The sequence below is a fragment of the Hylaeus anthracinus genome, unplaced genomic scaffold (assembly GCF_026225885.1).
Source record: "Hylaeus anthracinus isolate JK02 unplaced genomic scaffold, UHH_iyHylAnth1.0_haploid 11989, whole genome shotgun sequence".
Classification (NCBI taxonomy): domain Eukaryota; kingdom Metazoa; phylum Arthropoda; class Insecta; order Hymenoptera; family Colletidae; genus Hylaeus; species Hylaeus anthracinus.
Genome location: NW_026534337.1, coordinates 6,299,238 through 6,326,405, shown reverse-complemented (window position 1 = coordinate 6,326,405; position 27,168 = coordinate 6,299,238). Strand labels below are relative to the sequence as shown.

The following is a 27,168-nucleotide window of genomic DNA, read 5'->3' as shown; positions in this document are numbered from 1 at the left end:
TAACTATACGATAGTACAGGAAAATAATTTTCTTTTTTAATTATACTATAAAGAAGAGTCTTTTAATACAAGCTTTTGCTTTAGAGAAAATGGAATACCACTTGACTGATGTGTCTGACTATTTTCAGCTGTTACTACTTAACCATCGCGTCTGACCATTATTCGATGTTTCTACTTGGCGACGGTGCGCGTACATTTACATTATGGTTTGAAGGGAAAGATAATTATTGATAATTATTGCTTTAAGTATGTGGATTCTTTCGTAGCTAACGACTAATAACGTCATTGTTAGACGGTGTCGAAAAGCACCCTCTTACCTTATAGTGTCCGTTGTGGGCAATCTCTCCAGCTGTTTGCGGCACGTGCACACGTGTTCGTGTCAGGGCCGAATTAAGGCGTGGACTTTAATACCTTGACTGTCAAATTAAATGGTGAAAATTTCTCGGAGACTAAACTGTTGTCTGTACACGTGTTCGTGTCAGAGCTGAATTAAGGTGTGGACTTTAAAATCCTTGACTGTCAAATTAACTCGTGAAAATTCCTGGTGGGCTAATTTATTATAGAATTTATCCTTGTAATCTTGTCAAATTCACGAATACTATCGAGATTTATTTTTTTTTTGACACCTCACCTTCAGAATGAATTCTTCTTAGTACCTCAGTGAATAATTTCTTAGTGATTAGGGGCCTCCGTTTGTGGATAAGATTTTATTTCAATAAAAGATCACGAATAAAACCAACTTACAGTAGTTCAGTCGTAACGTTTAGTCCTCGTGAAATATTTCATTCACTTCACTTCACTGTATATTCAACGATAAACAATTGCTCAAAATTTTCATGTAGATTGAAATTTTCTCTAGATATGGGAAATTATGTTTGAAAAATGAAAAGATAGCCCCAAGATGTTGTATAATTGCAGACTTGTCTAATGTTTTCATATGTCTAATAAATGTTAAGCACAACATTTTACGAATTCAATACTTGGCCTTAAAAACGATACATTCTTGGTTAATTTATCTCAGAATTAAATTAATACTGTTTCTTAATTTAAAATTATTAATCTTGGCCCTCAATTTAGTTGCAGGTGTTAGGTTAAACTTTCAAATTGAATGTTTCAAAAGATTGCCTATATAAAAACGCCATTTTTCGGTTCACGTTTTGAAAGTATATTTCGGCTCACAAATACAATAACAAACGATGATTTTAATCAAAGAAATGATATTTGTAATGTAAAAATAATGATACAAGTTTTTCTTCTCTTAAAAATACGACCGATACGCATAATGACGGGTTTTGGAAAATGGTAGTTCAACCCTGACTTGTGTGCAGGTGCATGCAATTTGGGAGATGCGATTCGGGGGTGTGTCCGTGTTCGCGCGCGCGCGCTTATGCGTGCATATATGTATACCCTCTCGAAGAGCGGCCACTTGACGATGCACGAGCGCCACGAACACGTAGCATTCTATTCGCGGCACAATTTTCGAGGATCGATATATCGAGCGGCGTGTCCCGTCGGTCGACGACGATGTCTTCAAATAGCATGGTAGTTAACGTCTCTGAGAGTCGCCCTCAAGAACTGTGGCGAGAGCGAGAGGAGAGAGACTGCAAGATCCTTTCTTCTTCTTCTTTCGCTTCCTCTTCCTCGTCATCGGTGACGTTCACTTCCCCTCTTCCCTCCTCTTCTTGTCATCCTGCGGTAGTCTTCACTCGTTTTGTCTTGTTTAGGTATTGCGACGTTCGATGATTGCGCACCTATTGACACGAAGGACGCGAATCTCAAATGATGCGCGAGTCTCTAGGTCCGGTCTCGAGTTTCATCTGGATCATCTGGATCGGTTCATCTGGCACCGGGATCACTGTTACTATGTCGATTGGTACAGCGAGGAAGTTTGATACTTTGACACTTTATAGTTTATTGTTTATACTTTGTTGCTATATGATTTTATTTGTGAAGAGTAAAGTAATCGAGATTTATTTAATATATCGAAGAAATTTTGTTCAAACTGAATGATAATTTTGATGCTTTCAAATAAATGTTTCATTGCAAATATGTACATGAATAAAATTTACAGATGGATGTATTTATAATAAAATATTTATTAGGGAACATCAAATCTACCTTTTAATTTAGACGGATTTCTTTAATATAATCATAGAGGGTACGAATACTTATGGGGCTGGCTATATATTGCGTTAAAACGGTGAGCCTAGTTAACAAAAGTGTAAGGTTTATGTATTTATCCTCTGGTACTCAGATTTTTTCTCTGAAGGAACGTTGTATGTCCAGCTAACTTTGTTAGTGATTATACAGTAATTTTCAAAAATGTTTCCTTGAAGTTCTTTATTCAATTGGCACGAAGAAGAAAATAAGTAAATATGAGCTGGTGTTAGGTAGTAAAGAATTGTGTGAACAGAATAATATTTTGACTTATTCATAAACTATTTTATTCGAGAAAATATTGTCGGATAATATTAATAAAAATAGATAACTCTAATGAATGAAATCTTATTGGATATTTTTGCAACCACCAGGAGATAATGTCAATATGAAATTTTAAATAACTTTTTTCGTAAATTGATCCATTGAGAGACTATGAATATTACTATATGTTGCGTTATTAATACTCATATTTCATCGAGACATAGAAGTTTAAGTTAAGCCATGTTAAATACATAAATTAGTACTTCTCTCAACTAGACTCAATGGTTTATCGCAATATGAATCAGAGTTACAAAGTGACAAAGTAAAAATTGCGAAATATGTAAATAATACATTTACTCGTACAATTTCATTCGTATCAAGGTTTTCGAGTTTGTTGTTTAAAAAGACAATCGTTTTTCTAACTTTATTTTGTCTTTGTCCTTTTCTTCGTTTGAAAATGATGCTATACCACTTAGACACCATTCTAAATTTTTCCTTCTTATCACTCCATTTCATCTAACTCGTCGCATTAAATTAACAATTCCATCATCACGAATATTCCTAATCTCTAATTGAACGTTCTTTTTACAAGGAACGAAAATTATATCTGTCCTCGTCGAGGTGGCACTGTTCACTTTCCTCCCACTTCATATAACACTTGAATTTATTACCACCGATGTTCTCGAACAGAACTCTAATAAATGCAAATAAATTCTCCCTTGAGCAGTGACACTTTTCGTTCATTGTATTAAACCGAGTGATTAGCCGTGACAATCTAGTTTTACCGCATTTGCCTTGCTATCGTTGTGTTTCCTTAAAAGAGAAGACAGACAAATTAATTACTCAGGCTCTTCTCCCGAGGTTTAAGTTGTAGAACGATTTCGTTCTTCGCTACTCGTTACGCTAGCACCCCCGTTGAGGATTCTAACGAGTGAACACGGTTTCATAGCCACGGAACTCCGTTAATGAATCCCTAGCCATAAAAACAATTCAACTACCTCATCTGAGATTTTTAGATTGCATTTTCGTAACATAGAATAATATACAACTTGGCTAACTTTGTAAATAATGTGTGTGAAAGATAAAAGAAAGAATGGCGAGCGTATTGAGAATTAATTTGCACTGTTTTGCACCGTAAGGTTTTAGGTAAAATTAAGAAATTTATTTATCACAGACATCATTTTCGTTCCTTGTAAAAAGAACGTTCAATTAGATATCAGAAATATTCGTGATGATGGGATTGTTAATTTAATGCGACGAGTTAGATGAAATAGTGTGATAAGAAATTAAGATATTTATTAATTTTCTACGTTATAAGAACCCTTTGCGCTCGAGTGGCGCCCCTAGGGCGACATATGTAACTTAAAAGTGATTTTTTGAACGTATAATTTTAATTTTACTTATCAGAGTACAGCTAATTATTCATTGAAATAATTATACATTGAGTCATGAATGTTCGTAGATGATTTTTTTCGAAATAGAGTTTTTGGACTGGATTTGATTTTATAGAAAAATGCCTCGAGCGCAAAAGGCTAAAATCTAAGATCCAAGATTGAGTTGATTCAAAAGAAGTAATACTTTCTTGAGGTTGATTAAACTTTTTACAATTAGATTCGTATATTTAATTAACAGTTTAGTTAATAATTGTATAAATAGAAAACAAAATCCTAAAGCTTCTTTTGGAAAAGTCTTTAGCAACCCTTTAAAATAATTATAAACTTTCTCTACTTCTTCAATCGCCCATCGAAATAGGACCCAGGAGTTACTGCTCCGACACGATGTAATTCTCTTCAATACCACCCTTTAATAACCCTCCAGAATAATTACAAACTTCTTCCACTTCTTCAATCGTCCATCAAAATATGTCTCAAATTAATTCTTCCCAATACCACCCAAGACAACACTCAAACTAATACCAATTTATTAAAACGTTGGCTTCCAGGCTAAAACTCGTGAAAATTTCCGTAAGTTAAATATTTCGTCCCAAATTTGTTGAAGACTAGATAATTTAATATTTACCGTGGTATTTAACTTCGAGTGCCGAAGAGCGGCATCGCTGCTCGAAGCTGTGAGTGCTATAACTCATTAAACAATTAATTTTACTATAAAAAAATAACGTCAATATCTAATGCACATAGATTTATTTGTACAAATTTATTTTATATTAAACCTATAACGTTGACCCATGAAATTGACCGAAATATACATGTTTGCTTAAAATCATGCATGTTTGCTTAAAATTGCGTGACATTTCTCGAATATGTATGAAAATTTCCTCTGGCACTCAAGAGGTTAAATTTGTAACCTACCAAGTTCACAAATCCTATCCTTTATTTTTATCGTCGTCTCACTTTTGGAATTAATTTCTTTTATTCGTTCACTAAAAGGTAAGGTCGTCATCGATATCTGCCTGACACGGCGACCAACGTGTTAATCCTTTGCACTCGAGGCTTTCTGACTATTCTACTATCACGAATGCTAAGCTATCGAGATATCAGAATTAGATCACCTTTACCTCACCGACGATCATTTTATTGACACTCCCAGTTTCAAAGAAATTAAACCTAAAGAAACATTATTGCTGGTAGATTTGCTGCGTGAAACCTAATGGTGACTGAGAGTCACCTCTCGAGCGCAAAGGGTTAACCCGTAACACGTGTTCACCAGAATCTGAAAGCCAATCATCTCGCTCCAAACAATCCCTCGACGCAATCACATTCCCGTGCGTTCTCCAAAAAGAAACGAGAACGTCACATCCATCCGGCAACTTTCGCGGTTGGCGTCCGCGTTATTCTTCCCTTAGCATTCATCGTCGCAATTAGCGTTAGCGAGTGGGTTAGGAGCGCGCGATTACGGCATCCCAGAAGCCGACGATGCCCGCGGACATGCCGCATTGGGGTAAATTCGTGTCGTTGGCGGCATCGCGACGGCTACGAAACCCCAGAGGGATTACCACCACTTCTTTTGCCACGGCGGTCCTCCGCGATACTCTCGACCCTTTCCAAACCTGTCTTCGTGTACGTCACGAGCGTGAGTTACCCCTTCTTTACCCATTCTTCTTCCCTCTGTATCGAGTTAAGAGGAAGAAGCGGGGCGGCAGCGAGGTATATCGATGCCGGTCCACCACCACCGCTACCAACGAGCCACCTCCACCTCTGCCTCTCTACGGCCCGACGATGAGGATTCTGCAGCTTCGGCAAAGTCGTTTGAAGAAGTCAGTCGACGGTCGCACGTCCTCGCGAATCGGGGAATAACGGATCAGGGGGTGAAAGAAGGCTAAAGAAGCTGCCCCCCAACTCGTCATCCAAGGGCCGTTCTCCCGTTTCTTTCGTTTTATTTCTCTTCTATCCGCTCTTCTTCGCGAGCCACGTCGCCATCCAGCCGCGGTTCTTCCGTTTCTCCCGACTGGTAGTCGCGTTTCGGTTCCCTTCCGGTTTCTGGTACAAGGAAGATGCGCTGAGGAGGGACCGACGAAGGATGTCGATGGACGAGGCACATGGGGGCGGCATGGTCTCCGCAATCCTTTCCTCGGTTGTGCTTCTTCTTCTGCTCGGACGCGCCGCGGACGCCCAGTAAGAATCTCACGGTGGCTTACCTTTGCTTCTTTGCCACTCGCTGGCCGAGACGTCGGCCATCTTGCCGCGTACCGTCAGCGGATCCTCTTCCTTGGATTTATCGGTTCTCCTGTGTCGTGCTTTTCCACGGAAGGAACTCTTTTCTTTACATTTATTCCGTAGAGAAGTTTGTATGCATAAATATAAGGGAGGCGAGTGGGCAGACTCGCAGGAGTAATTTATTTAACTTTCGACTCAAGTGTTTTGTGAGCCATCTTTGAAATGGAGAGTATTTCATGAAAATGTAAAAATTGATAGCATAGCTGGGAGCTTGTGAGAATCGAGGCTTGCTTCATAATTATTGTTATGTTTTGACACTTGGTTTTTGGATCTTGAAAATTAACTTATTTTTTAAATTTATTCATTAGAGATGTTTGTATGCATAAATATAAGGAGGGCGAGTGGGCAAACTCGAAGGAGTAATTTTTTCGACTCAAGTTCGAGTAAAGTTTCGATTCAAGTGTTTTGTGAGTCATCTTTGAATTGGAGAGTATTAGATGAAAATGTAAAAATTGATAGCATAGATGGGAGCTTGTGAGGATCGAGGCTTGCTTTGTAATAACAGCCAGTTATTGTCATGTTTTAAGACTTGGTTTGAATCCTGAAAATTGCCATCGTGAATATTACTCGATTGAAATTTTAATTTATGAAGTTTGGTTACTTAAATATGTATAATACTATTTCCTCATGTAAAGGCTATAATAGTATACGATACATTGTTCTGAGAACTAAGTATATCATTGATAATTTCATATCAAGGAACAGGAAGAAATTTATTATAATTAATTTCTTGTGGAAATAGAGTTGTAAAATATGTTGTGTGCATAAATTGAATGAATCAATATTAAATATCATCTGCTTATATTCAGTAAGGTATTTCTATTTTAATAATTTCCAATTTATAATTATATTTATCATATGTATATTATAACGTTTATTTAATTACTATGTTATTTAACACATACAACTTGATATTCCAACCTATTTCCAACATGAATTATATTTTACAAATTATTTCATTCTAATAAATTCGGGTGAAAAATTCTTTGTTTGTTGATTGTGTGGAATATGAATTCATTAAAACGAAGACATCGAGACAACTTCTTCTCTTCGCTAGAAGCTCTTCAACCTCCATTTTAATTAAAATAGTCCTCGACACCTCAAAAAATAGCAACATAAATCAATTTCATCTTTCATTCACCATAGCAATCAAAAACTTACCTCGATACAATATTGAAAACAATTTCAACAATTACTTTCCATTCTACCAAAACCAAGTGTTGAAACATAAATACATACGCATAAAATGTACGAGTGCCTCAGTTTCCGAACTAACAAAACACAAAGTTGGACCACCCCAATATGATTTGTCAACAGTCTATTTTGAAATTCGGGGATATATTCGGTGCGCGGCTTTAGTGAAGTTTCCAAAGTGCAGTGCTGTGCTCGAAACCCTACGCTAATTAATAAACGGGCGTCCCATTCGAGATTTCTCGGGCGAAAGTAATAAGTTGCGTGAAACGAGGCACCGGTGGTAATGTGTCGCTCGTCTTGTTGAAAGAAAGCTCAACGAGGTGTAAGAAACGGACGCGATTGTGTGTCGAAAAGCGGTTCCGGGCTTTTGTGATTCGAATCGTGACTTTTTGCGTTACGTGATTCGTGCACGGTGTGTTCGGGAACAATGAAACGCGCAGCGAAACCTCGGTGTGTCGTTCTTCTTCCGCGAGAGAGACAAGTTAAAAACGAAAAAAACGACCAAGTGTGAAGCAGAATGTTCACCGAGGAACGACTTACGCGGAAAAAACTTGTTTATCTAATATTAAATTATAACTCATTTTATATTTTACTGTGCGATCATTTTTTAGACACGATTGAGATGTTTATTTAGGTTTTAAATTTTTGTTTTGTGATTGTCTTCAGAATCTATAAGATGAACTTGATGAATTAACGTAGGAGTTAGTTAATTAAAATGTATCGAATTATGTGCTGATTTAGTACGTCTCAGTTTATTAAATTATATGTAAATGTAATGTATCTAAATATATTGAATTACATGATCATTCATTATACATTAATGTGTTCAATTATACTAATTCAGAACATTTCAGTATATTAAATTATATTTTAATTCAGTGCATCTCGATATCCTAAATTATGAATTAATTTAGTAGATTGATTTATAACACTTATAGATTTGGAAGATAATTTTAAACCAAAGAATCAAACGTAAATGAATAGCAACTCGTGACAGTGTTGGTAGTGCAAAATTATCATCCTTTAATTAATATACATTCAAGCTTGTCTATGTATGTTATATATTTCATTATTTATTTTTGAGTTGATCAAGACCTGAAATATTTTAATGCAAAACCTTTGACGAACAGTAACTGTAAAATTGTTATTCATTATGCACTCCATAGATAATTCTACATAGAAAAATATCTAAATGAATAAATAATTATTGTCGAAGCTAATAGAAATGATTTTCAGTGCTTCACCAAGCAATAGTTAAAAAAAATGTTTGTAGACTGTTGGATCAGTTCGGAGTGAATCTTTAACTAAAATTCGTTTATAAATTTTTTGTTAACATAACCGATTTCATGTTAAAAATATCAAAGTACGAAAAAACTAAAGTAAACAAAATTGGGTTAATTATTTCTATTTTCGTCTTTGTAATTTCACCAAAAAATAATTAATACTCTATCAGTAATGTATTAATAGATTTTTAATACAATATCAATATGGGCAGTTAGGTTTTTCCTTCTTCAATACTTTGCAATCATCTTCGCAATCCAATAAATTTTACCAATAAATTTGTTTATTACTATGTGTAGGGGTTTAGTTAAAGTTTTTAAATACGTGAAGATTTAATAGACGTTTTCAAGCTGTTCCAACAATCGACATATGTTTCCTGCGATTAGTACGGCTATAATCTAACGGGTGACTTGTAATTTAAGGAGGAGCTTGGAGTTCTACGATCTTTTGCCGGAGGATCCGAAGCTTTACGATAAAATGCGGCCGCCCAAGAAAGATGGACAAGCTACTGTAGTCTATTTCCACGTCACCGTTATGGGACTCGACTCCATCGACGAAACTTCAATGGTACCGTGCAATATTAATAAACAAATTAGAGGAACATGATAATCTCAGTTTCAAACGTACTATTATTTATTTTATGCCTCCACTTTTTGTTATAGAGCCATTTTTAAAACCTCCAGTGTCTTTCAGCAAAAAGCTTTGATTTATTTTACTGTTCAACTCTTTGTTTTAGAATCATCTTCAAAAGAAGATTCTTTCAAGCAAGAAACTTTGATTTGAAACAAGAAATATTTATAACATTGAAGTGTAGATCGTGTTAAGTTAATTATGAAAGTACTAAACAAATAATCGACTAATGTCAAATTATTGATTCTCATGGTTCAACTTTCTAGACTTATGCAGCTGATATATTTTTCGCTCAAACCTGGAAAGATAACAGGCTACGACTACCAGAAAATATGACGTCTGAATATAGGTATGCAATTTTTGAAATACCATGATTTCTTTAATAGTTTTGTGAAAAATTGTGTTGGATCCATTATCTTCCATGACAGACTAAAATTTCGTCGAGTTTGCATTCAGTAATAATAATTCTGAAAATTATCATTAACGTATATGCATCTGATTAGAATCAGTATTTGTCTCTTTTATTATGCGATAATATATGTAGATTAAAAAAATAATGATTTTCTATGTCACTGTTGAAGTGAAGAAGAAATATTCTTTGATACCTCGAAGCTACTTGACTACTACCAGTATGAAATTTGACGTAAAACTACTTAAAGAATTAAAAATATTATAGTGACAAATTTTAGACATCTTTCAGAGCTACTCGGTTTATTAGCAGATACTAAACGCAATTAGAAGTATTGTATAAATTCGTAAAATAATTACCTTCATTTCACATTTCAAATTAATCATACTTTGATCATGAGAAATGGATACACGACGAGTTTCCATTGTGTCAATTTGTGTAATTTAAGATTACTAGAAGTGGACTGGTTGAAGAACATGTGGAGGCCGGATTCGTTCTTCAAGAATGCCAAGTCCGTGACGTTTCAGACGATGACCATTCCTAATCATTACTTATGGTTGTACAAAGACAAGACTATTCTATATATGGTCAAGTAAGAAGCGAAACGCTTTCTCAATTAACAAATGTGATTTACAATAGCACTAGTTTTTTTCTTTATTTTTCTTTGAATTTCGCTATTTAACGTATTCCTTTTATTTGAATATTTCTCGTCAAATTGTATTATTTTAAATAAATAAAACAATTAGCTTTACAACTCCTTGTTGCAATTCGGATGTTAAATGTATCGATCTTCACATTTGATCCTCTTCAGTTTTATTTTGGAAATCTATGCTAATTGTTTTGTTTATTAAACTTTTAGCGAAGCACGCAAACTTCACCATTAATTATATCTTACGTTCTGAATTATTTATATCCTTAATTGTTAGAACCTCTTCGCCATAAATGCAGACAGATTTATATTCCGTAATTTTATATAACAGAAAGTATCGTTGTTTCGTCGGTGTTTCAGATTAACTTTAAAACTTTCTTGCGCCATGAATTTCCTCATCTATCCTCACGACACGCAGGAGTGCAAGCTACAAATGGAAAGCTGTGAGTAACGTTTTTCTAACGAAATAAGAATTAATACTCGCGGTTTTGTAGGCACGAGAGATGGACAAACATTTAATCTAAATAAATTGTTGAAAGAAAAATAAACAACTGTTTACTCATTAGTTCATAACTAAAAATTATAATTTGAAGTACAGAATGAAATATATGTTCCTTCTATTGTCTGAAAGACATGTTATGATATTCAATTTTAATTCGCATACAAGTTGGTACCAAACAGGAAACATTAGAATCTAAATATGAATTCTATATAACAATTTAGTGGATTGAATGATTATTGAAGTGATGATGAGTTCTTCACAAGCGATTTTAGGATGTAGGACATTAATAAAATAGAAATAATATGGAATAATTAAACAAATTATTATATTGATTTTTAAAGAATTAACGTTGAAAAATGCCAGCGAGCAATATACGTATAACTATTCAAAATACTGAAACATATTTGAAATAAAAAGAAGAGCCAAAGAAATGTATCAATATAGAGAGTTCGATAAAGGCACTTACTTTGTAAAATCGATTACAATTGTTTTTCATAGTGTCATATATGCAAAATTAAAATGAATTCTGCTATGAGAATAGAAATATTTGTTTGTTTCTCAAGTATAGTGCAAATACTAGAAATCATTCATCCTGTGAATGTATTCAATTAATAACTTTCCTTCAATAATTTAAGTCTAATTTTCAAAGACGAATTTTTACGTCCTTCATAGTCGAAGGCTTAAAAAACAAAATTCCAAAGTCTGCTTTGAAAAACTCACTCACCATCTTTGAATTTTCCATAAAAAATTCCTGAAAAGCTCGAGCTTTTTATACAATCCACTACAATTCGACGAAAATTCCGTCCATCTCTGGTTCGATTGTCGCGCGGCAGGTTCGAATCGTTAGAGAACGATCTCTTAGCATCGCGCCCAGAATGCCGTGTGCGATTTGACAAGGACAAAACAACTCGGTCAACAGTGTCGCACACCACGGATGAAATGATCTTCCAGTGGGATCCTGACGTGCCACTCGTCGTCGACGAGAACATCGAGCTGCCGCAATTGCAACTGGTTAAGAATTACACGGCCGATTGCACGCAGGTCTATTCTACCGGTGAGTGACGCTCCCCTATTACCAACAGGCGTTTTATTCCGCGATACAAAAGCGCTCGTGAGCATTGTCTTCGACCTAATTAACGATTGAAAGCTGGTACCATCCGACGAATCGGTCGAGTGTTTCGTTTTTCACGTGAACGAAAGCTGCGCTGCAAAGACAAAGATGGTGCTTGACGTAGCTTCCCGTTTGTTCCATTTGTTTGTTTGTATGACGAAGTTTGAACGGGGATTCGTTGCTGGGAGAGTTGCGAAAGGGTGTTTGAGTTAGATTTGAGTTGGGTTTGAGTTAGGGTTTGGGTTGATTGGTACAACTGTCATTATACAAATTATAATTTCGATTTATTTAAAATGAAAACCATGAATCTTGATGGTTGATGTATCTTGGTGTTTGCTAGACTCTTGTATGCCATAATTTTGAACGGGGATTCGTTGCTAGGAGAGTTGTGAAAGGGTTTGAGTTAGATTGTTTGGATTTCATGCAGTAGAACTGTCGTTATACAAATTATGGTATACAGTAAAATTCTATTCGACTTATTTCAAATAAAAATTAAAATCATTCGTGGATCTTCTTGTATACAACTTATTAAAACGTTTTTAAGCTTGTAATTTCATTGCTGCTCGGTCAAGAAATAAAAATAAATTGTTGATTGCGTTGCTAGTATAGCAACATTAATATTTATCTCGCTTTCTTTCTAAAATTAACAATATGCAGCAAGAAGAAGTGTAAGAATTATTCTCCCTCAATTCAGTGTTTTTCATTTTGTTTGCATACACATTATTAAATTGTCTTAGAATAGTAAAAACTCCATACATCCTTTTCCTTTTCAAAAGGAAGGACGCAGCATTATATTTTATAATGTAACATATTCTCGTATATATAAAGAACTTATTACATCGAATAATCCTTCGTTGTACTTGTTTGCATTCTTGAATTTTGTTTTATGATAAATTCCAGCTCTCTATCTTCAATAAACAATGAAAGAATTATAGAAATTGCAATGTTTCAGCCGATATAAGGCTACTTTTTGTATTAATTTATTATTATTTCTCATTCTCCAATTCATATATATATATATATATATATATATATATATATATATATATCACTTTTCATGAAACATACAGTGATCAACATCGAAACAATCGGTTTCCTGTCATCTGAACATTTCCTTATGGGCATAACCGTGTTCTCCATACCAGTTCAAATACGAACTTCAATTTAATATATTCTTGTATTTAATATATCATACTAATACAATGTATTTTCTGTTTAGGTAATTTCACCTGCCTCGAGGTAATCTTCGTCCTGAAACGTAGGCTCGGCTACTACTTGTTTCACACTTACGTTCCTACTTGTCTGATCGTCATCATGTCGGTAAGCTTGCGAACATTAGTAAATGGTCTTTCGAAAAAAACTGCCTAACGAAACTGAACGAAATTTATTGCATCGTGCGTAGTGGGTGTCGTTCTGGATAAAACCGGAAGCCGCGCCAGCCAGAGTGACATTAGGCGTAACTTCATTGCTGACCCTTTCGACGCAACACGCGAAGAGTCAGGCGTCTCTGCCTCCTGTTTCGTATCTAAAGGCCGTGGACGCGTTCATGTCCGTGTGCACGATTTTCGTGTTCATGGCTCTGATGGAGTATTGCCTGGTGAACATCGTCCTCGGCGATTCGGACGCGCCGGCCGCGAAACCGACGCCTCCGCCGCCGCCGCCGTCTTCGAGTGGCACGGACACGGCGAAGCTCGACAAAATATTCGACATCGCCACTAAGGTAACGCTTGGGTGAAGATTCGAGCATGTCAGACAGCTTCTGTGCCTCGGGGTAAAGAGAGTGACGGTGATCGAGAAGCGACATTGTTTGGGATAGAGGATTTTTCAAAAAAGCCTTTGGAATGTTGATTTTTAATTAAATATAAATTGGATGGGAATATATACGATTTTTTGTTTGTTTGAAATGGATGTAGATGATTGCAAGTAAGCGTCAAATGTGGTGTCGTTTAGGTATCGTGAAGACACTTTTGGAAAACCTTTTAGTAATCCCTGAATAATTAATACGATTCGTGGAAAATTATTGAAAGTTAATGCTTTAATATTTAATTTAAAACACGTTTTGATCATTAGGATTTATGATCCTCTTTAGTATTTGTTATTTGTTTGTTATTGTTAGACTGCAGAATTCCCTTGATATAACGCCAGTAATCGGGTCTATTGACGTTGTTATATCGAGGAAGAGTAACAATTTTATTTTAATCTAAGCCAGGTGGTTCGAACAGTGATGAAAATTAAAGTTTTTTTTGAAATATCCTTTTCATGATAGCCTGGCGAGAGTATTTTCGTCGGAATGCAGATGTTCATGCGTTTATAGTAACTGGAAATATGGAAAAATATAGAAGGATGTGCATAAATCCAAAAATATATAAAATATCAATAATAAGAGATTATCCTTGATCTCTACATGTCTGACTTTAGGGTTATTATAAAAATTAATACATATATGATTATTTATATACATATTTACATCAGGCAGGTCCTGATTGCCTTGTTTATTGCTGCTTCATTGCATTACAGTAATGAACAAATTGTAAGCACTGAAAAGGATTATAAATCATAGTGGTCAACGTCTCTTAAACTAAATTGATAAAGGTTACAAACAACATCTTAGTTTTATAAATAGAAAGGAACGTGAATGCTCGTGGCGACCCAATAGTTCGAAGATCGATGCACCACGCGAACCTCTGTCCCACGCATTGATGTCTCCACAGAGTACTCTTGCAGAGGTGAAATTTGTCACTTTAGAGAAAAACTTTCTGTATGTTTTTTGTACGGTTCCGTGAGATATACAACGAAAACAAGTTTGAATCCAAAATGTTCATTATTACGAGAGCTGTAGGTGTCTAAAGATTCGGCAACTTTTTATGTACCTGTTTGACAAAAAGTACTGAAAAATAGATTCTTCGGATAGTTTAATATATTTTTTTAAATTCTCCACCTAATTACATGTAGTTTCCTGTTTTGATCATTGAAATCGGTTTATCCAATCAAGAGTTATGATTTTTTCAAATTTTAGTCATGAATTATGACCAAAGTCCGACACAGGATACGTATCTATACTGCACAATAACTCGAATGTGGTAACAGGTAGAACGAAATCGGTTAGACAAAAGTTGTACAGTATGAAAGCGTCCACAAAACTGTGAACACAATTTTTAAGCAGTGGGTGATGGAAAGATTTATGGTGGGTGGAATAATCAATTTTATTTTAAATTCTTAGTACAGTGTCATAGAATATTAAAAATTATTAAATTTAATATTTAAAATTTGTTCAATATCTCTTATAGTTACAGAGATATTAACAAAAGTATAAATATCCTGGTTCCACCTCTTGAAATCACTCGTGGGCAAGGAATGACAAAGGGCACTGTGATTAGGTTCCCATGAATTTTATTTCTACAACAATTTTACAAAGTTTTCTGAGCGTATCAATTACCAAAATTTCCTTGTGAAACTCACCTCTCGAGTGCGAAGAATTAATTTGCTTAGAATTGATTTTAATTGAGAAATATAGTCAGTATAAGAAGTACTTGTACAGCAACCAATTTAAAATAAAATTAATAAGAAAAGAAATAAGAGGCTAATATTAAAAGTTAATTTATAACTTCAATTTACGCAAATTCTACTCTAAAAATATGTAGGAGTGTTGATTAATTATTTCTTCCCCTAAAGTTAAATTAATCAAATAAATACATAAAGCTTTATTTTGTATTAGTTCCTGTACGAATACTTATTACCAGACTGCGGATCTTTATGCATTTATCGGAAATTTGAATGGGTAATAAACTAGAAAATGCAAACAATATCCAAGAATATAAAACAGATTGATAACAAAGTTCATGTTACAATATTTGCAGAATAAAATAAATTCCTATTTAGATTCAATTTTTGTAGGCACATTCACGAAGATTTTAGTTTGCATAAAGATCCGCAGTTTACTTATTTCACTACATGAGCATAGACATGAATGGTTTCGAAACGAGTTTCGCCTCTGTAAAAACTTCTCGATGACGTCTCCGAAGTCCCCGAGGCGCAGAAGCGATGTCTGCCCAGCGACGGTTCAAGTTGTGATCGTTGTCACGCAGGAAAACGCAATGTTGTTGTCCGGTCGATCGCAGAAATCGCCAGCAGATCCACCGCCAGGCCCGACACCCGCCCAAAAGGCTCGAATGCGTGCCTTGAACATCGATCGAGTCTCGCGGGTCTTCTTCCCTTTCCTATTCGCCCTATTAAACGTAACTTATTGGATAATGTTTGCCGAGTACATTTAAGGAACCGTGGAAACAGATCTCTTCCATCTCTTTCTCCCAGGAAGAAAGAAAGAACAAGAAGAAGGAACAAGAATGGAACATAGGAGAGACGTACCGACGCCATTTTCGACAGATCGTTCTCTGTATCGTCCGTATCGGGATTTGGACGGAAATAAGATGATGTCTTTTACGAGGAAAGCACCCTATCTGTCTTCGTTCAACTTTAAGGTAGTTGTTTCGAGATAGTCACGTTCAAAAGTATAATTGAAAACTTTTGTAAAATACAGTCTTACTGCTACACGTCCATAAGAAATCAATACGTACATAGTATACGCATACGTTCGTAATACTCGGGATATGATTGGGGCAGCAATGCTGATTGTTAATGTTACTGCGCAACTTCTCCATGTTCAGTTTCAAAATTTAATGAATTACACCTCGGCAGAGATGGGCAAAACCCTAAGCTTCGAATAAATTTGAAGTTTGCCGATATGTTTGTTTCGTTTCCTCTTTTGGACATTTTTCAAAGAAGGAAACGAGACAAATATATCGGCAAACTTCAAATTTATTCGAAGACTAGGGTTTTGCCTATCTCTGCATCTCGGTAACGATGCGGTCAATAATTGGTATTTTTCTTTTAAATGGTTTATAATTTCGGTTCTTTGTAACATATCAAATTTTCAGCAAGTTCCTAAATTGCATTTTGATTTGAATTGAATAAATTCACGTGGAAATCTGTGTGTTCCATAAGGGTCTGTTTTAAAATAACAAAATTTTGATATCAGTTTTTATAAAAGTAGGGTGATCAATTTAAATCGAAATAGATTCATGTGATTCATATTTGATCAGATAACAAGCGAGCGAAGTTTTGTTAAAATCCTACATTAAATATATTCATGGAACAACTATCTTAAGGAAGGAAACCACGTTAGGAGGACAAATAAGATTGTTTTTCCGGCTGTCGTAACTCGTGGAACGTAGGAAACAAAGACTACGAGCACAGGTTCCAACACTAAACCTACCGTTTTTCATTTTTTGGGTACAATTACGTACAATATAAAAATTGTATACAACTTAAAATTAATTAAATTTAGATATATACAATATAAACATTGTGTACAATTGTTTCATGTGTTATTGAATTTAGTATCACGTGAAATATTTTCCCATGCAATTGAAAAAAGTGTCTTCAAGATCAGTCATTTTATTGCTCATTGCAGATATAGATACAAATAAATTTCGGTAGGTTTAGTGTTAAATAAATTATAAATTTATCAGATCGCAAATTTAAAAATGAAGAAAATACTTGATGCGACACGATGACGAAGTCAATTAGTCGTGTTCTTCTAATTTTGATTGATCCTCTTGTTTCCAAGTGAGAAAGGGAACGAAACGAAAAGACGCGCAGAGAGCAATCAATTCTGATTAATGTAGCCGAATGAATAATCAAAGATGTGCGACTGTATCAGAAGTTCGTGTCACTGATCGTGTAATTAATCCAAGCGCAGAAATATTCCGAAATGTCGTCACACACTCGAGCTAATAAGATTCAACATCGAACTTCCGAGAACGCGGAAAGAAAATACTTTTCTGCGTACGAAAGTCTCCGTAACATCCAAATAATACGTCAAACGGAAATGGACGAGAAAACGCGCTTGACGCGCGCTTTGAAGCAAAATAGTAATAAAAAAGAAAACACTATATATAAACGTGTCACGTATACGTGACGCTATTAATTAAGTTTGTTACGACTTGAAATTCTAAACCTGCAGATTTTTGTAGCGACGATTTCGAGCATGAACGTGAAATTTTATTGAATTGTTAATCGTTATCGAAAAAGAGTGACTACGCGTAAAGTAGTCTCGCCTAAAAAAAAACATGTAAAAAAAAATAAAAATAAAATATGAGACGGTGTATCGAAAGAGCACAGAAAAATGTAGCGAATATATCGAAGAAACTCTAAGCAATGGCCTCGAACGAAAGGATTCGAGATCCGAGTGCTTTCGGATAATTCTGTTGTGCGTCGAGTGAGAGGCCACGTGTACAGCTAATAGCAACAATAGCCACGTTTCGTTTAGAGAACTAATAGCGAAGACTACGTGTTATTTGTTCTCTTCTTTTCTTCCCTCCGCCGAGGGTGTCCACGTTCGTTTCTAAACTAATTCGTTTTTATGCTCTAATGAAACATTTTGTAAATTCTATCTGCTGTTCTAATTGAATCTTAAGGGTAAACAATTATGCGCACTACTGGTCACATACGTGGAAATGATTTCGTGTATTGAATTTATTTGTTGTTGCCTTAAACAAGTGCATTTCATCGCTACTGCTTTTTGGGGGGATCTTTTGCAGGAATAGAATTGACATAAACATAGATAAATTATTCGTTAAATAATTTTAATCAATTTCATTTACATGACTACATTTACATGATTGAAATTAAATGATTAAAATTAGCAATATTATGATTCATACTTTTATGTTTTATTACTGATTCTCGAAACATGTAAGAATTTACTCCACTTTAATATTGCAAATATTTTATTTTCTAAAAATTCTGAATTTTGTTCCAGTGACTTAATTCAAATATCCTTCAAGATATCCTTCATTATCTCTTACAAAATGTTTATCAATGAAAATTTCTAGTTATTTTTTCAGTTAAATAACGAGTTATTTATCTTGATCTTGTTTACATTAGTCTCGAATTTATTACTAAATATAAATGTCTATAATAATTACTCATCCATTCAAAATGCCAAAAAATGTTTAATAACCAAAAAGAAAAACAAATGAACATTCTATGAATTTTCTTTAAATAAATACTTTATTCATCCATTTTAGTCTTACAAAGGAATTTGTAAAAGTTTGGTGAAAATGAAAAGCATCGTTAGCTGTTAATTACTCATTAAAAATTAAATATTGATAAACAGTAATGGATTTTCGGCTTTCCGATAGATTGGTAATCATCGGTGAATTTTACAACGCACCCACACGACATTTGAAAGAATTTCGATGACATTTGGCCAAGTTACACATCGAAGTTTTTAATATTTATTTCTGAAGAACGTTGAAGTTTTTAATTTTTATTTCTGAAACTAAACGTCGGTTGAATAAATTGTAAATATAAAAAAGGAATATTACAAAAGAATTTGTAAAAGTTTGATATCACATCAGAAATGAACAATTAATCTTTATTTCCCACATGTACACCAGTAATGCGTGTAATTTCGAGCCATCTTTTCGCAGTTATATTTTGGAATATAGCAAACAGAGCGGTACGATCACCATTTTACTGTAAGTAATCACACCTACGAGTAATTGCCATTACTCTGCATGTAGAATAATCTTTTAATGCGTCATCGTTACATTATCCAGCTTTGCCTTTCGTTTGGGAGCGAACAAGAGCCAATACTAAAAAAAAAAACGAGAAGAGATGCATCTAAATTTTAGGAAATCGAAGGATACAACACCGGCACACCACGTGGTACAATAAAATGTTAATAGAAAGATTGCTTAGAGTAACGTAGACTCGTAATGGTGATTGCTTCGATGAAGACACTCGCTGAACTATAGTTCAAAGGAGACACTATAATTGCCATTTGTCTGCGCGTAGAATGGCACTTTAACGATCCTTTCACGGCACTCTTAAATTGTTCAGCTTTATCTTTTTTCTCTATCTTAACCGATAAAACAAAGAGCTGAGAGTGAGCAATCGAGGAATTCATCCATTGATTGGAATACTTTAATATCCTTGGAAATATTGAAAATTCTGAGCGATGAATAACAGATTTTCGTGGTCCACTATATGGATTTCTTTAATTCACAAACGACTAAAAGTTTCTGACAAGATTAACACGTTGACATGTTAATGGGAAATATAGTTTTATTTCATAATTCAAATTGTATTTTTCATTGAACACATTTTCATTGAATTTTCAGAGCCAAAGCTAATTACATTGAGAAGCTCTTTTCTGAAATGTTTCATTAAATGAAAATGTTATTATTATGCAAATGGATTGGTTCATCTAATATTCTGAATATGAAATGTTCAAAGATATATGAATTGCAAAAAGAGAAACAGTGTGAGAAAAATTAGGAATAATTCCCAATAAAAAAGCCTGTGTGCTTTAAAAATTTCTGACAAAATTAAGAATTTAGTTATACAAACCACAATCTTTTTCAAGAACGATAGGAACGTAGAACGATGTTGAGTAAATTAAGAAAATTGTTTCAAACAAGGAGCTCTTCAGAGCTGAAGCTAAAGCTGCTTTCATTACGATTTTAGTTTGAATTTTTATCACGATTTTCTCCATTTCTGCTTCTAATGATTGGTGAACTTTCGTTGTCGTAAAATAAATTGGCTGCTCAAGGTCATTGCAGGGCTGCCGCCACCACTACATCTTCTTTATTTAAGAGGGCATTTCACTGTGAACGCACAAAAAAAGCATATTTTCAATCATTTTTTTCTCAGGAACTATTGCATAAAATTGAATGAGTGTTTTTTCCCCTTAAAGGTATGATTAAGGAAAGTAAATAAAAAGTTTTTGTTTGGTAAAATACATTCCGTCATTTATTTACAAAATAATATGCATGTCTGCAAAAAAAAAATTATCCGCTGGCGCAGGTAATTTTGGCTCTCCTGGTAATCTGAAATAGAAAATCGAAAAAGTTTATTGAACTATGTCGTCACACCTATCGTCGGAACCTCCAAGTAGTTGATATTTTGATTTTTACTTACAATTTCACCTGATTTACGGTACAAAAAAAGTATTTTTTTTCTCTCTTTTACAAGAAACGCTGCCATTTTGTTTATTTTCGATGAAATAAATAAGTGGAGGTTCCGACCATAAGTGTGACGACATAGTTTAATAAACTTTTTCGATTTTCTGTTTCAGATTACCAGGAGAGCCAAAATCACCTGCGTCAGCGGATAACTTTTTTTTTGCACACATGCATATTATTTTGTAAATAAATGACGAAATATTTTTCACCAAAAAAAATTTTTTTGTTTACTTTCCTTAATCATAACTTTAAGGGGAAAAAACATTCATTCAATTTTTGTGTAATAGTTCCTGAGAAAAAAAATGATTGAAAATATGCTTTTTTTGTGCGTTCACAAAGAGTTATTCTTCAAACAAGTATTGTTGAAGGCTTAGTACAACAAATCACAAAGTCGTAATTAGTAGTGGAGGTGTTGACTTTGCCAAGCCAATTTCAAATTGTGTTCCGATTAGTTTGCTAATTCTGCGCCTTTCGAGTGAGGATAACACGAAAGTTACTTTGTAAAGTAAAATTCTGTGGTAGAATGCGTTTACCTGTATGATAATTTACGAGTAATTGTATTCGTAATTAATATCGTTGCTTCGAAACAGGGTGTTCAATACGACGATCGTATTTTTCCTAACACAACATTTACCATCGTGGTTGCATTACTAAACGATCGATTGCGTCACTTTTAAATAACGATTGAAAACGTCAACATTATTGCTTTCGAATTTTAAGTAAAATAAAATTCTAGTCAAAACCGAGGAAATCTATTATAGAACGTAGACCCATTTAATCCACGCATAAATCAGCCGTCGCTAATTTTAAAAATTACAACTAATTAATAAATACACGCGCATTAAAATGAAATTATCGAAGCGATTTAATTGAAAATAAAGGAAGAATTGTAAGATTAATTAGCGAATGTAAAAGGTTACATTATCGTCGGTTCTCTGTTAGAAGAAATCATTTTCAAGCACAACATTGTACATTACATTGTATTTAATAACAAAAAAAAAAAAAAACTCCATCGACTACATATTAAATTGATGATAATTGTAATTGCGTGTTTATTGGATTTATTCGTTTTGGTGCATATTCACCTTCTTTATCTGTGTTTTTACAAACAAAGTTATCATTGCTACATTTTGTTCTTAGTCTTTAGATGTATGGAATTGATTCTTTATTTTAAATAAAGCCGCCAATTCTGTGAAAAACGCATGTATCGCCATCTACCCACGAAATGTCCAAGTTTATAGAAAGATAGTTATCAATTTTCACTACTAGATGCCACAACAAGTTTCTTTTTCGACATCGTTAAAAAAAATACGTCAAAAGTTAGTTTTATTGTTGTATTCAGCTATAAATATACTTATAGTGTAATTCCAAGTTCGTAATTAATAAAAATAAAATGTATTACGCAAATATATTGCAGTGTCGATAATCAAAACATAGTGGCGTTATCTAGCGTTTGAAAATAAAACTATTTCACTACAAGCTTAACCGTTTCGCCACCGATGGCGCTAATGGTAGATTGTAAAATTAGTGCTAGCTGTTTATTGCTAGATGGCTATCGTCTTGAGCCAAAAACATTTAATTTTAAACTATCAAGTAGAATTTTACAATAGTTTGCATATTCTTGCATAATTAATTTGTGTTAAATGTTGGAAATTGTAATTGCCAAAGAGTGAAACTTGTTTAACTTCTATTGAACTATATCTATTTTCAGAGCCTTGTGCCTTGCCATTTCGGCCCTGTTATGAATCATAGTGTTTACTAGAGATACAAGGTACTCTAGATAGTAGTTCATTGAGTTCATTCTAGTTTTCCGTTCATTCGAGTTCATTTTGTTGAATGATAATAATGTGATACATTGTCAGAGTTGTCAGATTCGACTCGTGGATTCCAGTCCAGTGTCGATCATTGCCATCTCTGTATATTGCATATCAAATCTTTGGCCAAAAACTGGAGTAAATTCGCATATGATTATACGAATAAAGTTATATTACCTTTTGCATTACTTCGTCGTTATTTTTATACAACAATGCGCAATATTGAGATAAAAGCAAAAATCGACGATCCAGAGCTTATAATTTCTCGAACAAAGGAATTAACTGATGCTGAGTGCATTATTATTAAACAACATGACACATTTTTTAAAGCAAAAGATGGAAGATTAAAATTACGACTGTTTGAAGTAAAAGTTTTTTTAATTTTAAATTATTATATTATTATTCATTTCTTTCAATTCTATGCACTGTAGTGATGTTTTATTCACAAAATAATAAGCTAGATTTGTTGAAAAAATCGTGCCACTTGCACATTATAAATTCTGTTATAAAAAAGGGTTGCTAAGTAATAGGAGCTAATTTTCTATTTTATTAGAATGCAGCAGTTTAGTAATAATTATTAAATTTAATCAAGCCGCAAATACTCCTTAGCAATAAAATACAAGAATTGTTTTTCTTCATACAGAATGGTTCAGGGGAATTAATTTACTATAAAAGATTCAATACGTTGGGTCCAAAACTTTGCATTTATGAGAAGACCTTTTTGGATGCCAATGCCTGTACTGGAATTATAAACATTTTAACTCTGTCCAATGGTAGAATAGGTGATGTGAAAAAGACTAGAAAATTGTATATGATTGGGCAAACTCGTGTGCATATCGATGAAGTCGAAGGTTTAGGAAATTTTATGGAGCTGGAGGTTTGTAATAACATGGCAAATGTATCAATGCATATCTTATAACATTTTCTTTATACGTAGAATTTATAAAGAAATGGCAATTTATATATTGATTTTATTCAATACTAATCTATTATTATTTTAGGTAGTTCTAACCGACGAACAGGATATGGAAACTGGAGAGAAGATTGCCCAAGATTTAATGACCAAGTTAAATATAAAAGATCAAGATTTGATAGCAGAAGCTTATATAGACTTACTTAATAAATCTACCATTTAATTGTAATACATACATTTGTCCTGATACTGCAGTATTATTTTGTATACAAAACCATCTTTCAAGTTTATATAGTTTGTAAAATAAGATTATTACATACTGAAAATTTTACAACTGTTTCGTTTATCCTTTTTACAACTGACTGTCTAAGATTAATAATACACGGTAAATATTTTAGAATCCCAAAAGTAGGAATGATATCATCAATAAATTTACAAAATTTGTTCAATAAATATTCAATAATCTTGATAGCTCTGCAAATAAAATATTATGCAATTAATAAAGTCATTTGTATTGCTGTATTTCGTATATACAAATTTCTCCATTGAACATAAGCGACTGAACGATTACTTTAATCGTTTAGTAAATCAAATTATATCATATCTTCTCAGAATACCTCTGCAGAAGTGATTGCAAGAACTTTTGCCAGAAGTATTGAATGTACGTGTTACTTATTGAGACTTGATACGTATTAATCGTCGGCTTCATGTTGTCTCGTTGATTGAAGGAGGAGAAAAATATAGAAAGATGTGATGAAGAGGAACGGCGAGAATGTTACTGTACTGTACTATCATAACCGGGATACGGTTATGGTGATAACGCTACCCACGCTTCTCTTCCTTCCTCTTCCATGATCACATTGGCTTGTTACATTTCGCGTTTACGAGATCTAATTCAATACTCTCTGTTCGTTTTTAAGCACGCTATACTGCCTCCTATGCGTTTCAGTAGCAGATGGCATAAATTTACTCTGATATATTAAATGGACTTTTTTTAGTAACATAATTGTATTAAGATATTCGAACATTTTATGTATTCCGATATATTATAAATAACAAAACAAAAATTTCGAACAAAATTTTTAGTTATCTAGGGAGAAAATTATTAAAAAAAACACAAAATAAAGGATTTGAAGTTTCAAAATCATTATTATTATGTATCTAATTATTTATATCTCCGATTTATTTCTTTCAGAAAATGGACAATCGTCACGAATCTAAAGAAGATAATGAAGTATATGGACGCAAGACTATTTTATTGAATAGCCCTAAGACGTTTGCTGGGTTTTGCAATTTCATTCAGATTTAAAAGGCACGGCGTACTTTCTTGACCGGCTGCGTCGAATTGCCACCATAGAAGGACCTTCGATTGTGGCTAACGACCCAGGCGCTGGCCAGTCTTAATGGTTGACAAGCTTGCTATAAACCATTCTGCAGAGGACTGAAGGAAAACGTATACAAGTGTGCTGCACGTGTGAACATTAACCGACCAGTTGACGCGAGGGACATTATGGTCCGTTGGCATTGCTTGCGAACGCCGCATGAAAAATATAATTTCTAAATATTTGTTGTATCATGAATAATTTTTATCGAGTATTGATTTTATTTTATTTATTTTGATTCATACTTTACTGTCGCATAGTTGAGTAACAATTCTTAAATCTCTAGTTTACTCTTTAGTATTTTTTTTTCTTCTTTAAAAGTATGTTCGTATAATGTTTAATATAAGAAAAATGAATTTAATGCGAATTCTACAGAAGAACATTGTTTTCCTCTTTTTAATACAATATTTCTTATATTAACTAACATTATTCTAATCGAATTACACAGTATTATTTATTGAGATACGTACAGTTAAAAAACAGTTTGAAAAAAAGAAGAGAATTTATAATTTTCCTTGATTCTTCGGCTTTGTATTTAGATAATTTTTTTCTAATATCACCGAAACTATACATTGCTATTTGACTGTTATTTAATATTCAATTTCTGTTTAATTTCTTATGCAAGTTTATTTCAGTGAGGATGGTTGAGTTCTGTAGAAGAGCCTGAGCAAAGTATAATATTTGCAGACAGTGGTTTATTGTATTGCACGTAATACGATGCTTCAGATTCCGTATTGAAGTTTTACAATCATATGCATTTAATCTACACGCAGTATGGGGAAAAGGATTCTGTTCATCTCTGCTCAAAATTTAACAAGCGTTCTGCTCATGATAGATTTAAAAAATCACTGTAAACTTGAAGTGTCGGTCACTGATGACCGACGGGAAGTTTAGTAACAGACACTGGTAATCTCGGCGAGTTAAGCCAATAAATTAAACTAAAAAGTAACGAAAAAGCGAGGGGCGTAATAATGAAAGTGCAGGGGGCTAATCTCCCGAAAACCTTTTCTTGTCAGCCGCCCCCGCATCTTTCCCCTTCTTACTCATCTCGTTCTATCTCTTTCTGCTCCGTGGAAACCTTTACCTTTCCCCTCAGCATGTATCAGAACCAGCGACGTAATATAACTTCGTGAAGCCCGTGGCAAAGTTAAATTTGATGGCTCCATTCGGAGAAAAAAAGAAATAAAGAATATTTAAAAATTGTATTTTATTTTATTGAGAGAAGGGACAAAATAAATATGTTATGAGACATAAGAGAAATGTGTAACAATAATAATTCAGAAATAATAGAAGTACCTATACTGAATCTTATTGATTAATAGTTCATAGTGAGTATCTTTGCTATTTAAATCGGACTTTGAGGGTTGTTTAATTGCAGAACTATGTATTAATTAATTATAATCACTTATGTTTAGTATCCTATAAATCTTTTGGAAGAATAGTATATCAGAAAAGTTATTTAAAAGCTTTAGAGTTATTTTAAAGCTTCTTCTTTCAATATTTAGAGTATATTCTGGTAAAATATCGTTAATAAATCGTTATTTATCGACCTTCATGTATTGTAAAGCTTTTACTCCAATATTTAAAGTGTACTCTGTTAAAACGTCGGTAATATGTTGTAATTGATCAAGTTTCATTGATTTTAAAGGTTTTTGCTTCAATATTTAGAGTATATAGTGTTAAAAAGTCGTTATTAAATTGTAATTTATCGATCATCATTTATTTTATAGTTTTTACTCCAATGTCTAGAATGCACTCTATCAAAATGTCTTTCATAAATTACAATTAATTCAACTTCATTTATGTTACAGCTTTTATTCCAATATTTGGAACATACTCTGTTAAAATGTCTTTAGTAAATTACAGTTAATTATTCTTCATTTATGTTAAAGCTTTTACTCCGATACTTGGAGTATACTTTGTTAAAATGTCGTTAAACTGTGATTTACTATTCATCATTTATTTTACGCTTACAATCATTACATCATTACACTTGCAATAAAAACCCTGCTCCACAAAACCATTAACTCTGAAAATCCCTCAATCAACAATAAAACAAACTAAATTCCTACATTCAGAGTTTTCAAGGTTCAGGGACCCTGAAAATCCCTTAATCAACAATAAAACAAACTAAATTCCTACGTTCAGGGTTTCCAAGG

General features: G+C 33.7%; 2 protein-coding genes across 6 annotated transcripts in view; both read left to right on the top strand.

Annotated features, from left to right (window-relative positions):
• The window catches only part of LOC128888197 (glycine receptor subunit alpha-3), a 33,914-nt gene extending 15,592 nt beyond the window's left edge, over positions 1–18,322 (top strand). The window contains exons 2-10 of one of the 5 annotated variants that reach the window (XM_054144864.1): positions 1,725–1,873; positions 8,993–9,137; positions 9,467–9,549; positions 10,058–10,201; positions 10,619–10,701; positions 11,680–11,814; positions 13,091–13,191; positions 13,274–13,591; positions 15,957–18,322. In XM_054144864.1, coding sequence (XP_054000839.1) covers positions 1,740–1,873; positions 8,993–9,137; positions 9,467–9,549; positions 10,058–10,201; positions 10,619–10,701; positions 11,680–11,814; positions 13,091–13,191; positions 13,274–13,591; positions 15,957–16,142 — 1,329 coding nt within the window. In that variant the 5' untranslated portion in view covers positions 1,725–1,739 and the 3' untranslated portion in view covers positions 16,143–18,322. Of the gene's footprint in view, positions 1–1,724; positions 1,874–5,626; positions 5,994–8,992; positions 9,138–9,466; positions 9,550–10,057; positions 10,202–10,618; positions 10,702–11,679; positions 11,815–13,090; positions 13,192–13,273; positions 13,592–15,956 lie in introns of those variants that run through there. The other 4 variants (XM_054144865.1, XM_054144866.1, XM_054144867.1 and 1 more) reach the window with 4 other exon arrangements.
• A 4,355-nt stretch (positions 18,323–22,677) lies between these two features.
• On the top strand, positions 22,678–23,860 carry LOC128888154 (uncharacterized). Its single transcript, XM_054144792.1, has 3 exons — positions 22,678–23,079; positions 23,358–23,591; positions 23,716–23,860. The coding sequence occupies exons 1-3, from the start codon at positions 22,927–22,929 to the stop codon at positions 23,848–23,850; spliced, it is 522 nt and encodes a 173-aa protein (XP_054000767.1). The 5' UTR covers positions 22,678–22,926; the 3' UTR covers positions 23,851–23,860.
• Positions 23,861–27,168: the final 3,308 nt, after the last annotated feature.